The following is a 12127-nucleotide window of genomic DNA, read 5'->3' as shown; positions in this document are numbered from 1 at the left end:
CGTCTCCATCTCCTATGGATGTGATCTCCTGGTACCCTGAACCACCACTGGGTGTAAGGGCTCTGTGCACACTCTCCTGGGAGGGGGACTAGCAGAGGGGAAAGAACCCTGGGTGAGCAATGAAAAGACCAGCGGTTCCGGCCGGTGGCAATTTACCATGAGATCACAGGATCCCAGGGCCTGCGGGATTGGTATACCTTATCCTGCTTAATCCTCACCATCACCTATGCAAGCCTCCAATTTACATCAAGGAAACTGAGGCTCAGAGAGGTTAAGAAACTCCCCCAATAGCACATAGCTAATGAAGGGCAGAGATGGATTAGAACCAAGAGTATCAGGCTCTGAAAGCCACATGTTCCACACTGTCCCTACTGCCCACGAGAGTGGTGTCTCTAAGAGCCCTTGCTCCATCCTGCCTCCTTCATGGACCGTGGGATGCCTGGACTTTAGGCATATTCCCCATGGAATTCCAATACAGAATGTGCTTGCCCAGGGCCACCAGGGTCCTGGGCACCGTGCTGCCCACCGGGTGAGGTTCAGAGGGGCAGGTGCACCCTCTGAATCAAATCACAGCACAGATGGACACTGCAGGGCAGGGCAGTGGATGGCAGAGGGAGGCAGAGAAAATGCTTCAGGAGCTCAAGGGGGATAGCTCTCTTCCAGGTGGAAGGTCTCGGGGCAGGATCCGGGGAAGGTTCAGCCTTGAATCTGCCTCCTGAAACTCACAGTGGGGCTGGAGGACAGCCAGCCTCCAGGATTTTCTCAGCCACTAGGGCTGCTCTGTGAGCGCAGTTCCAGCTCCCACGCCTCTTCTGGCAAATTTTTCCTTATCAGCCCAGCCTTCTGCTGAGAGAACTGCAGCTTCTCACCTCCCCACTCTTCCCTCCCGCCAGCCTAGAGGTAAAAGCTGCTTCCTTCCTTCATTCCTGTGGTCCCTTTTCTCCCCTTTTAGTAGCTAACCACCTGTCCCTAGTTAACTCTTGATATTACTTTTTTTTTAACCCTTAAGTACAACATGTGATGCTCACAAAGCAAGGGTTTTGTTAACCAGAGAAAGTATGAATTGTAGTTACAGATGGGGAATCTGAGTAAAAAGGGATCCGGAAGGCTCAGCGGCAAGAGCAGGAACAGAAAGGGGCTGATGGACCCAAGTGGAGAGCAGTACATCCTCCTACCTGCTGCTCTCAGATCAAGAGATCCTGGGCCCTGGCGTTCTGCTGGACATTCCTGTTAGCACCTAAAGGCACTGGCAGGTGAATCAGCAAACTCAGTGTTAAAGGGATCTAAAAAGGAGGAAATCTGCTTCTCCAGAGTTGGAGAATGACAGAAGAATCTCAGGTTTTTCAAAATGTCTTTTAGACACCACTGGGCCCAACCCTATCATATGAGGTCACCCTAAACCCAGAGATATCCCATGTGTCTGCTCTCGCTCTCTGGGGGGACAGTTCTCCTTGACGACCATGTAAGATAATTGCCTGCAGTAGAGTAGCTAGATGAGAGTGAATGAAGCCTTCGCAAGGAGAAGAGCCACATGAACTGCTCCAGCTTGGGAATTTTTGATGAGTCTGAAACTAGAAATGCTCTAAGATCAAAATACATTTTTCTCCTGGGGTTGGAGATGTATTTTCTATTCTAACTCTCCTCATATTGCAATATGATATCACAAGATAGTTGCCCCAAGAACCCTCCTGCACTGTTGGTGGGAATGGGAACTGGTGCAGCCACTCTGGAAAACTGTGTGGAGGTTCCTCAAAGGGTTAAAAATAGACCTGCCCTAAGACCCAGCAATTGCACTGTTGGGGATTTACCCCAAAGATGCAGATGTAATGAAACGCCAGGACACCTGCACCCCAATGTTCATAGCAGCAATGTCCACAATAGCCAAACTGTGGAAGGAGCTTCGGTGCCCATCGACAGATGACGGATAAAGAAGCTGTGGTTTATGTATCCAATGGAATATTCCTCAGCCATTAGAAACGACAAATACCCACCATTTGCTTCGAGGTGGATGGAACTGGAGAGTATTATGCTGAGTGACATAAGTCAATCGGAGAAGGACAAACATTATATGGTCTCATTCATTTGGGGAATATAAAAAATAGTGAAAGGGAATAAGGGAAAGGAGAGAAAATGAGTGGGAAATATCAGGGAGAGAGACAGAACATGAGAGACTCCTAACTCTGGGAAACGAACTAGGGGTGGTGGAAGGGGAGGTGGGCAGGGGGTGGGGGTGACTGGGTGACGGGCACTGAGGGGGACACTTGATGGGATGAGCACTGGGTGTTATTCTGTATGTTGGCAAATTGAACACCAATAAAAAATAAATTTATAAAAAAATTAAAATAATAAAAGTTACAAATTTAAAAAAAAGTAAAAGATAGTTGCCCCAAGTTTCAATGTGGCTAGTACACAAATTTAAGTGCATTTATGACTAACAAAAACCACCACTGCAGGCAGAGGATTATTTTCAATATTGCATTTATTCAAAGAACATAAATACACCATATAATACATAATGTAAACACTGTAAAACTTGACTTGAATAATACAACATTCTACTAAAAAAGAAATACTATGCATGAATATATTTGTGCCCACCCAAGTCAGAGTCCCTCATTTACATCACAGAAGCACGGTGGCAGGGGATCGAAGTCAGCATACAAGCTACATTCGTCACAGCATTGGAGGTTGGGATAAGACCCAGCGGAGAGGGCGGCTGCAGCGACCTTGTCCTGAGTGAGTATGGCTGGATTATTTTTTAAGGCCAAACAAAGAGGTGACTTTGGAGGTCTTAAGAAAAGACATACACAGAGCATGGGATTAGAATTTTTCTTCTCCATCCATTTGTCATAATTATCAGGGGTATCTGGGAGGTTTGGGGCTGGAGCCAATCAAAGACATGACAGGAGCCCGAAACTAGAGCTCTCGGCCCCTGTCCCAAGCTCCTATCCAATCCCTTCCTGTCCCACTGCTAGAAATGGAAAATCAGGTTACAGCCAACAAGAGAGAGCAAGCGCAGGTGTGGATCACCCGGCCGATCCCTGCAGGCCCATCAAGTGCAGAGCGGGATGGGGAAGGGGCCACACTTGGCCACCCCCACCCCCACCCCCACCCCCCATGTTCTGGGATTTACCTTCCAGCTCACAGGCTTCACTTCCCTAGGACGGGAACAGCACGGCTTCACGACCCATCTCTCTCCCAGGCTCCAGGGTTCCTCTCCCCCAAAGTTAATGATCTTTTGTCTGGGCTGCACTCCCCTGTCAGGTGTCCCTGGGACCTTCACCCAGCTCAGCTTCCCCACAGTCCTCCAGGCCCACCTCACTGTCCCCAGGGCCATGCACGTGAATGAGAGAACCCCCTGACCACTCCCCCAACTCCGCTAAGAGGAGGTCAATCCAGCCTGTCCTCTGAGTGAATCCCAGGCACAGACTCACCCACAGCCTCCTGCACAGTCTGCAGGGCCTGGGACAGAGGGAGGGCCCAGCCAGTGTGAGGAGTAAGCCGCTGAGGGTCCACTCGGGGAGGGTAGTGGGGCAAAGCATTACAGGCCGCACCCCCCCATCCCTGCTGAGAACATTCTACTTATGAGCTCACAGCCCTAAGCCAGAAGGGGGAAAACTCAAGATTCCACACTCACCTGTCTTCGCGTTTTCAGACCTACCTGCTGCTCCTGACCTCCCCCTGGGTTGGGCACAGGGCAAGGGATGACCCTGCTCAAGCAGGGAGCCCCGGGTATCCTATTTGAGGGGGTGCTTTTCAGTCTTACCCACATCACTCACTTTAATGCGTTGGATATTTTGTGGTAAAGACCGATGACAACACCCATCAGCACAAGAATGGCCATCAGGATACCGCCACCAATGCAGAACATAATTATCGTGTTGACTTTAGAAGAGTTGGCTTTATCTAGGCAGAGAAGTGCAGCAAACAAAGTAGCTTCCCTCCCCACCCAGCCACTGTAGCCACCTCAACAGCTTCCTCTACTGGAAAAAGAGTGAACCCCCAACATACAAATGAGTTTTCCCAGAAGGCACAGCATGGGACCCTAAACTGGCCCAGAGAGGGGGAAAGGGTTTGTTTATGAAGGAGACCAGACTGAAATGCAAAACCCAGGGAAAAAGAAGAAAGCAGGAGAATCTTTTTCTTCCTTTCACCGGCAGTAATGTGCAGCTCTAAGTAACAAAACAAGCTTCACTCAAACAAATGGTTTTGCTCCCAAATACCTGGGTCCTGAAATACATTCACTTTCAGAATCAGAATTAGCTCCTCACTCTACATCAGGCTTAGTAATCTCCTATGGGGATGATTAAGGGGACGACTGTTTTAAAATGTTACGTTCAACAATGCTGAGACTACACAAATCCATTTTGTAAGTGATACGTGTTTCAGGAAAACAGTCTTCTATTCTCCCACTGACAACTGCCATTTTTTTCCTTCTCAATCCTCCCAGGAAATCCGATTTTTCTGGAATAAGCCATTTGTTTAATCTCATTCTCTGAAAGCGGGGAAAAGTGAGTGAGGACTGAAAAACAACCCAGAGTTGAAATATACTTACTACCCTCTAAGTCTTCCATGTTCGATGAATGCCCGCAGTAAAAAAAAATTACAATTAATATAAACTTTAGGGAACAGTACATCTTATCAGGAATTTCTCAAACGTTTAATTTGAGAAAGAAAACTCTAGTTATCCCCGTTAAGAGTAATTAAGATCTAAGTTTGAGGAGCTGGCTTTTGGATGCATAGTCTCCACAAGAGCTACCAGAATGTACAGCCACTGTCCAGCTCCAACTTCTATGCCTGTCAGGCCAGAGGCTGTGTGACATCAACACTTTGGACACCAACTCCCTTTCATGGAGTTCTGAATTCTGTTTCATGTTCAGATACATTTTTGGACCAATAGAAACAGGAGTGTCCAAATACTATTCTAAATCATTTATTCTCAGTCTCACCCTTTCAATCTTGGTTCCCTCAAAGAACCTTTTAAGGTCTGACTGTTAATCTAAAGCAAATCTGGGATTTCAATAAAATCAAAGAACAGTAATGTGGGGAAGGCTAATATCTAAAAACACTCCTATATCTAAAAGTTCAATTATGAAAGACTGGTTAGACTTTATGTTGCAGCAACACGATAGAATAATAGCCTAGTCATTTCATAGGACTCAGATGTATGTTCACTGACTTCTGAATATTGTCATACTTTATGGCGAAGACAAAAAAGATTTCAAAAAGCAATAATGAATAAAATGTTATAAATCAGGTTTATATTATTTTAAGATATTCATACCTAGCAAAGCTGGTTCAGTTAAATGAGGAAATTATTTTAACTATGAAGGGTTATTCCTTGCTGCTCTGGCTAAACCCTGGGTGAGGTTATAAACAGCAGGGGGCTTATCAACAAAACTAGTGGCATAAGACCTCTGAAAATTCTTTCCTGTATAAAAGCAGTAAAAAATCTGGTAGAAAAAGGGTCTTTTTTAGACCCTGGAAATTCACTAAAAGCTTGCTGCTCAGGAAACACCTATTTTTAAGAACAACTGAGTCTCAGTATGAGCAGCAAGGCTTTGTGGCATTGTTCTATCACTCCCTCTCCAGCTCCATGACAACCTTGAAACTAAAACCCAAGCTGCACTGCAGCCACCAAAGGGAAAACAGAGGTAGAGCTCTTTCAAAGCCTCATTCCCAAAGAACTGTCATTATCTGACCTGTCTTCCGGTCACATGGAAATCCTCACTTGCAAAGCTATCTGTATTTGACCTAACATGGAGTTTGCCTGATGCAAAAAGTCTTCCTTTAAGGGGATTTTGGCAAAAACAACTATACCTTTTACCTTTCTGGCTGCCTGAGGTAGTGGATAACATTTGGGGGCAAATCACAGAATAGCCAAAAAGCTTAAAGGAAAAGCTGGTAAATTAGCTGTCCATTCAGGAGTTTTGAAAAGTTCTGACATATTCCTGGGACTCTAGGCCATGCATGTGTGCAGTGTACGTGTCTAAGGCTATGAGTAACCTCAAGAAAGACATGAGATGGTCCTGAGCATTCACCACTGACTGACCCTGAGGCATTTTCCCAAGCAAAAAGTGAAGGCTTGGCTGGTTGTTGAAGCCATGCCCCAACATGCACATGGAGCCCCTCATGAAAGACTGGGAGATTTATTGGTTCCTCTGAAATGAAGTGTTGTTCTTCATTCCCTAGTGCTCACTAACTGTATCACACAGAGGCTTTGATTTTGGCTCTGAGCTGAAAGATATGCAAAGAAATCCAGTTGCATTTTATTTATTATTGTCATTGAAAAGATTTTCACCTTAAGTGTTCATTGGCAAATCACATGCAGTGATTAGGCAAGAGCGCTGAGAGTGATAGGAGGGGCCATGTTGGCAAGGAGTAGACAGCAGCTGTGCTCAGAATCTGGGAGTTGAACTTTTGTGATGTGATCCCAGTTACAGGGGCTTGTTTTTTCCTGTGGCAAAGTCTTAGTAATTCACACCCACCAGGACTTTGATCCACATCACCTATTTTGCCAAGTGTCATCCCCTGCAGCTAACCCCTGGGGCAGGTGGCTGCAAATACCCCAATACTTGTGGATTGCACCACTGGCATCACTGCTGGCAGAAAGCAGCCTGGATCCCAGGCTACCGGGAGTAAACCTGTGAGCTCCCCGCATCTGGCCCAAGGTCCATCCCTGTCCTCTCTCACAGCTCTCAGGACTGTGGGCTTTGCTTCAGACTCCTCCTGTTCAGCTGAGGGCTTTGTTGTGGTCCTGGCAACTGCTGTGAGAAGAGTCAGGTTTTACCCTAAAGAGGGAGGAGGAGCTTCCAAATTGAAATCCTAGTCTAGTGATACATTCAACTAGAGTATATTATAGAATTTATACATGCTAGTTATTTTAAGCTCCCTGATAATTCCAAAATCTGTGTCATACGTTAAGACTGGTTCTAATGCTTGCTTTGTCTCTTTGGCACAAGTTTTTCTTGCCTTTCAGCCTGTGCAGTAATGTTTTGTTGAAAGTCAGACATAATGTAATGAAGAAATGCATAGGAACTGAGGTAATCACGTTTTACTGAGGTAATCACATAAAAATCAGAGTTTTATGTTAATCTGGTTAGGAATTAAGCAATGTTTAATATTCGCTGGAACTACAGGTGCCAGGGGCTTCAATTTCCTCTAATATTCCTGCTCTTTTCCCTCCTATTGCCTTCTGGTTTCCCTAGAAAGTCCATTTAAAATAGTCTGCATCTTACTCTCCTAATTGTAATGGACTGTTTTTATCCCAGAGCCCTGCTGACATGGTGGTAAGGCACTGGGGAAGGAAAGCATTCCATAATCTTTTTTTAAAAGATTTTATTTATTTATTCAAGCGAGACACAGAGAGAGAGAGAGAGAGAGAGAGAGAGAGAGAGGCAGAGACACAGGCAGAGGGTGAAGCGGGCTCTATGCAGGGAGCCCAACATGGGACTCGATCCCCGGGTCTCCAGGATCAGGCCCTGGCCTGAAGGCAGGGCTAAACCGCTGAGCCACCCAGGCTGCCCCCAGCATTCCATAATCTTAAGACTGAATCTGTTTTTAGCAGACCTGAGTCCCTTGCCTGTCACCTTCAAAAGTGTTTGTCTTTTTTCCCCCCTCTCCCTACATGCAACAGGAAAGCTAAACTGCTCATCCCCCAGATCACAAAAGACTCTGGTAGCTTCCCCCCCAGAAAGTACACCTTTATTAAGGAGACTACTATGGGTTATATTTCGGAATGGTTACTTTTCCCTTCCACCTGCAGAAAGCACTAGGAGATTCTTCTCCAATCTTCACTGTGCAAATCTGGTGGGATTCCTGGAAGTAAAACCCATAAAAGTGTGGGGCCTCCTAAAAGTGGGCTCCCAGGAGTTATCTATCTCTCTCAGAAGAGGCTCAGCCTCCAGTAGTTCATCGATGACCATTTAAGTGTTCCTCCCAGTTATCCTCCAGAGGATTTTGTTCCTAGTAACCAATCTCCACTGGGATTTTCTGCATTTACCTATTTTTCCAGTTGTCAGAGTGGCTGTTTACCCTGTGACCTCATCACCTGGTGGATTTTTAAAGTCATTGATTTTTCAGTTTGTTCAACATTTTTGTTGTTGTTGTAAAGATGGTTGTGATAAATCCCAAACTCTTTTCATGTCAGAGCTGAAACCAGAAGTGTTTTTTTTTTTTTTTAATTAGTAACATAAACCCACATAAACAAAAGCTCTTTGGAGTATTCAACATATGAGTGTATAAAGGGTCCTAAGCCAAAAGTGTCTCAGAACCACTGTTACAATACACAGTCATGATTCACAGTGTAAATCCTAAAATATTAAATTTCTCTTTAAAATAGGCAAGCCAGGGGGCAGCCAGGGTGGCCCAGTGGTTTAGTGCCACCTTCAGCCCAGGGTGTGATCCTGGAGACCTGGGATTGAGTCCCACATCGGGCTCCCTGCATAGAGCCTGCTTCTCCTCTCTCCCTCTCTCTCTCTCTCTCTCTCTCTCTCTGTCTCTCATGAATAAATAAATAAAATCTTTTAAAAAATAAATAAATAAGATAAAATAGCAAGCCAAAAAATACCACATCATGATACTGGTGGAAAGTTTTCAAAAATGTTTTAATTGTTTAAAGTGAGAAAAAGGCAAGAAGAAACATTTGCAATTCATGGTAAGAGTAATTTAGCATATTAAAATCAAGGTAGATGGGATCCCTGGGTGGTGTAGCGGTTTAGTGCCTGCCTTTGGCCCAGGGTGCGATCCTGGAGACCCGGGATCGAATCCCACATCGGGCTCCCTGCATGGAGCCTGCTTCTCCCTCTGCCTGTGTCTCTGCCTCTGTGTGTGTGTGTGTGTGTGTGTGTGACTATCATAAATAAATAAAAATTTAAAAAAAAGTTTTTAAATCAAGGTAGAGGATCCCTGGGTGGCTCAGCGGTTTGCCGCTTGCCTTTGGTCCAGGGCATGATCCTGGAGTCCTGGGATTGAGTCCCACGTCGGGCTCCCTGCATGGAGCCTGCTTCTCCCTCTGCCTGTGTCTCTGTCTCTCCGTCTCTCTCTCTCTGTGTCTATCATAAATAATAAAATAAATCATAAAAAAATAAAAATAAAAAATAAAATCAAGGTAAACTCTGCACTACCACAACTACTCTGGCTTTGATTAAAAAAAGTATAAGACTGGGATCCCTGGGTGGCGCAGCGGTTTGGCGCCTGCCTTTGGCCCAGGGCGCGATCCTGGAGACCCGGGATCGAATCCCACGTCGGGCTCCCGGTGCATGGAGCCTGCTTCTCCCTCTGCCTCATTCTCTCTCTCTCTGTGACTATCACAAATAAAAAAATAAAAAAAAATAAAAAAAAAAGTATAAGACTGAATTTACTAAATTCTCCTTTTTCTGCTCCTCTTACGTTGTAATAAAGTTCTAAACCCATACTGCTTTGCTCATCAGTTCCATTCAACAAACCTTTTCTGAACCTCTCCGCCAGGTATAAAATAATTCCTAATCTTAAAAATCATTCAGATGGTAGAGAACACAAACGTTGAGAATTATTTTATACAATCCTAAACCACAAGAGAATTACAGTACCTGAAAACTTTTAGTACAGAAAAAGCAGTAACAAAATGGGAATTCTATACTTGGTTTTCAACGATAAACAGGATTTTTCCCTGCTATCCACGAAAAAAGACATTGTAGGTAGAGAGGAAAGCATGGGCAAAGGTAGGGGAGCCTGCGGCATAGGCAGGAGTCACATATACCAAAGACTTTATTTTTTTTATAAATTTATTTTTTTTAATTTTTATTTATTTATGATAGTCACACACACAGAGAGAGAGAGAGGCAGAGACACAGGCAGAGGGAGAAGCAGGCTCCATGCACCGGGAGCCCGATGTGGGATTCAATCCCGGGTCTCCAGGATCATGCCCTGGGCCAAAGGCAGGCGCTAAACCGCTGCACCACCCAGGGATCCTATAAATTTATTTTTTATTGGTGTTCAATTTGCCAACATACAGAATAACACCCAGTGCTCATCCCGTCAAGTGCCCCCCTCAGTGCCCATCACCCATTCACCCCCACCCCCGCCCTCCTCCCCTTCCACCACCCCTAGTTCATTTCCCAGAGTTAGGAGTCTCTCATGTTCTGTCTCCCTTTCTGATATTTCCCACTCATTTTTTCTGATTTCCCCTTTATTCCCTTTCACTATTTTTTATATTCCCCAAATGAATGAGACCATATAATGTTTGTCCTTCTCCGATTGACTTGCTTCACTCAGCATAATACCCTCCAGTTCCATCCACGTTGAAGCAAACGGTGGGTATTTGTCATTTCTAATGGCTGAGTTGTGTATATAAACCACATCTTTATCCATCATCTGTCGATGGACACCAAGGCTCCTTCCACAGTTTGGCTATTGTGAATGTTGCTGCTATAAACATCAGGGTGCAGGTGTCCCGGCATTTCATCGGATCTGCATCTTTGGGGTAAATCCCCAGCAGTGCAATTGCTGGGTCGTAGCAGGAAACCACAAATATTGGAGAGGATGTGGAGAAAAGGGAACCCTCTTACACTGTTGGTGGGAATGTGAAATGGTGCAGCCACTCTGGAAAACTGTGTGGAGGTTCCTCAAAGAGTACCAAAGGCTTTAGATGCTGTGCTAATGGGCAAAGATGGTGGTGGCTCAGGAGCAGGAAAATCAGAGGATGGGGCACAGAATGAAACAAAGATGAAAATGCGAGCTAATGACCAGTGAAGAAACTCCTGAAAGTATGCCATGAAAGTTAGTGCTTGGAAACAGAAGAGGCAGAGATGGAAAAAAGATAGAAAGCTTTGTCTTTAAAAAAAAAAAAAAAAAATCAGGGGATCACTGGTGGCTCAGAGGTTTACCGCCTGCCTTTGGCCCAGGGTGTGATCCTGGAGTCCCGGGATTGAGTCCCGCGTTGGGCTCCCGGCATGGAGCCTGCTTCTCCCTCTCCCTCTGCCTGTGTCTCTGCCTCTCTCTCTCTCTCTCTCTGTCTTAAATAAATAAATAATAAAATAAATAAATAAATAAATCTTTAAAAAAATCAGGACTTGGAGAGATTTATTGGATATATGGGCATGAAAGAAAGGGAAGGCCTATAGCCGTCTTTAGTTTTCTGACCTGTGGCTTTTAACTTTGCATAAGGAAGTCAAAACCCAGTTGAAAGTATTCCTCTTGTTCATTACCTTGCAGGTTGCTATTTTTGGAAAAAAAAAAAAAAAGTCTATTTTCCTTTGGAGACCGTCCAATACATTAACATGTGATCCCTTGGTGGTGTTTCTTTCAAACGTGGTGAATGCACCTAATAAACACTCTGCATAACAATACTTAGCAAAAAGTTACAGCCCAATTTTTCTAACAGATAAAAAAAAGAGTGAAACAGCTATTGTACAAGTAACTCTTGCTTTCCCAAAGTTTGTGTGACCCTGCTTAGCTTTTACCTTATAATACAGTAAGGCCTCCAAGTTCATCAAAGCAAAATCCTCTTCACCTTTCTTTCGGTTATCTAGAAACCGGCACTAATAACGCAGGCCTTTGTAAAAAAAAAAAAAAAAAAAAAAAAAAGCACAGAGGAAACACATGCAGCTTCTGAGAAGCAGAGGATGCTCTTCCCTTCAGGCCACGTCGGGTTAGGAAAGCTTTTTTTACGAGAACCCTCTAGTTTCGGGGATGAGGCAGATCTGTATTCTCAGGAGGTTCATATCCTCACGTAACTCCAATAAGACCTTAAGAAACACAAAATAAGTTACTTGGCACTGAAACGAAAGTCCCAGAAAAGCAAATCCTAAAGCAAAAGTAACAGGGACAGCGCGAGATTTCTATTCTCTAGAGAGGCTGCTGTCAGCCCAAATCTGAAGAACCCTCACGTTCCCATTTCATTTATTTTATCTGAATCTCATTATCCAGTTTTCTCCAGGTGAGGGTGACAGGAAGAGGCAGGAGGCACCTGTCACCGCCCCTCCCCGCTCCCCCCAGCGCTGCGGCCCCGGGGCGCGAGGCCCGCTCCACCGCCTCCGCGCCCGCCCCGCCCCGCCTCGCGCCGCGGGGTCACTAACGCGGCCGCTGACCCGCGCCGAGCGCACCTGCGCCCCCCCCACCCCCGCCCCGGGCCGCCCCGCAACCGCCG

At 45.3% G+C, this 12127-nt stretch overlaps 1 protein-coding gene and 1 long non-coding RNA gene across 2 annotated transcripts; both read right to left on the bottom strand.

Moving 5' to 3' along the window:
- Positions 1-2461: 2461 nt before the first annotated feature.
- On the bottom strand, positions 2462-4819 carry FAM24B (family with sequence similarity 24 member B). The gene is made up of 3 exons (XM_072805013.1): positions 4556-4819; positions 3780-3906; positions 2462-2790 (listed from the first exon to the last, which is right to left on the bottom strand). The coding sequence occupies exons 1-3, from the start codon at positions 4635-4637 to the stop codon at positions 2604-2606; spliced, it is 396 nt and encodes a 131-aa protein (XP_072661114.1). The 5' UTR covers positions 4638-4819; the 3' UTR covers positions 2462-2603.
- A 3770-nt stretch (positions 4820-8589) lies between these two features.
- LOC140620748 (uncharacterized) lies at positions 8590-12000 on the bottom strand. Its single transcript, XR_012020470.1, has 2 exons — positions 11442-12000; positions 8590-9053 (listed from the first exon to the last, which is right to left on the bottom strand). It is a non-coding gene; the product is annotated as an uncharacterized lncRNA (long non-coding RNA).
- Positions 12001-12127: the final 127 nt, after the last annotated feature.

Source organism: Canis lupus, chromosome 29 (genome assembly GCF_048164855.1).
Source record: "Canis lupus baileyi chromosome 29, mCanLup2.hap1, whole genome shotgun sequence".
Lineage (NCBI taxonomy): Eukaryota > Metazoa > Chordata > Mammalia > Carnivora > Canidae > Canis > Canis lupus.
Note: the sequence above shows the minus strand (reverse complement) of the source record. Positions and strands in the feature narration are given on the sequence as shown.

Excerpts from the sequence above, each read along its gene's own strand:
- FAM24B (XM_072805013.1), bottom strand. The coding sequence starts at position 4,637 with ATGTACTGTTCCCTAAAGTTTATATTAATTGTAATTTTTTTTTACTGC. Across the intron at positions 3,907-4,555 it reads CATGGAAGACTTAGAGGGTA|ATAAAGCCAACTCTTCTAAA; the intron begins GTAAGTATATTT and ends TTCTCTGCCTAG. Across the intron at positions 2,791-3,779 it reads AAAATATCCAACGCATTAAA|ACCTCCAAAGTCACCTCTTT; the intron begins GTGAGTGATGTG and ends TCTTTTCTTAAG.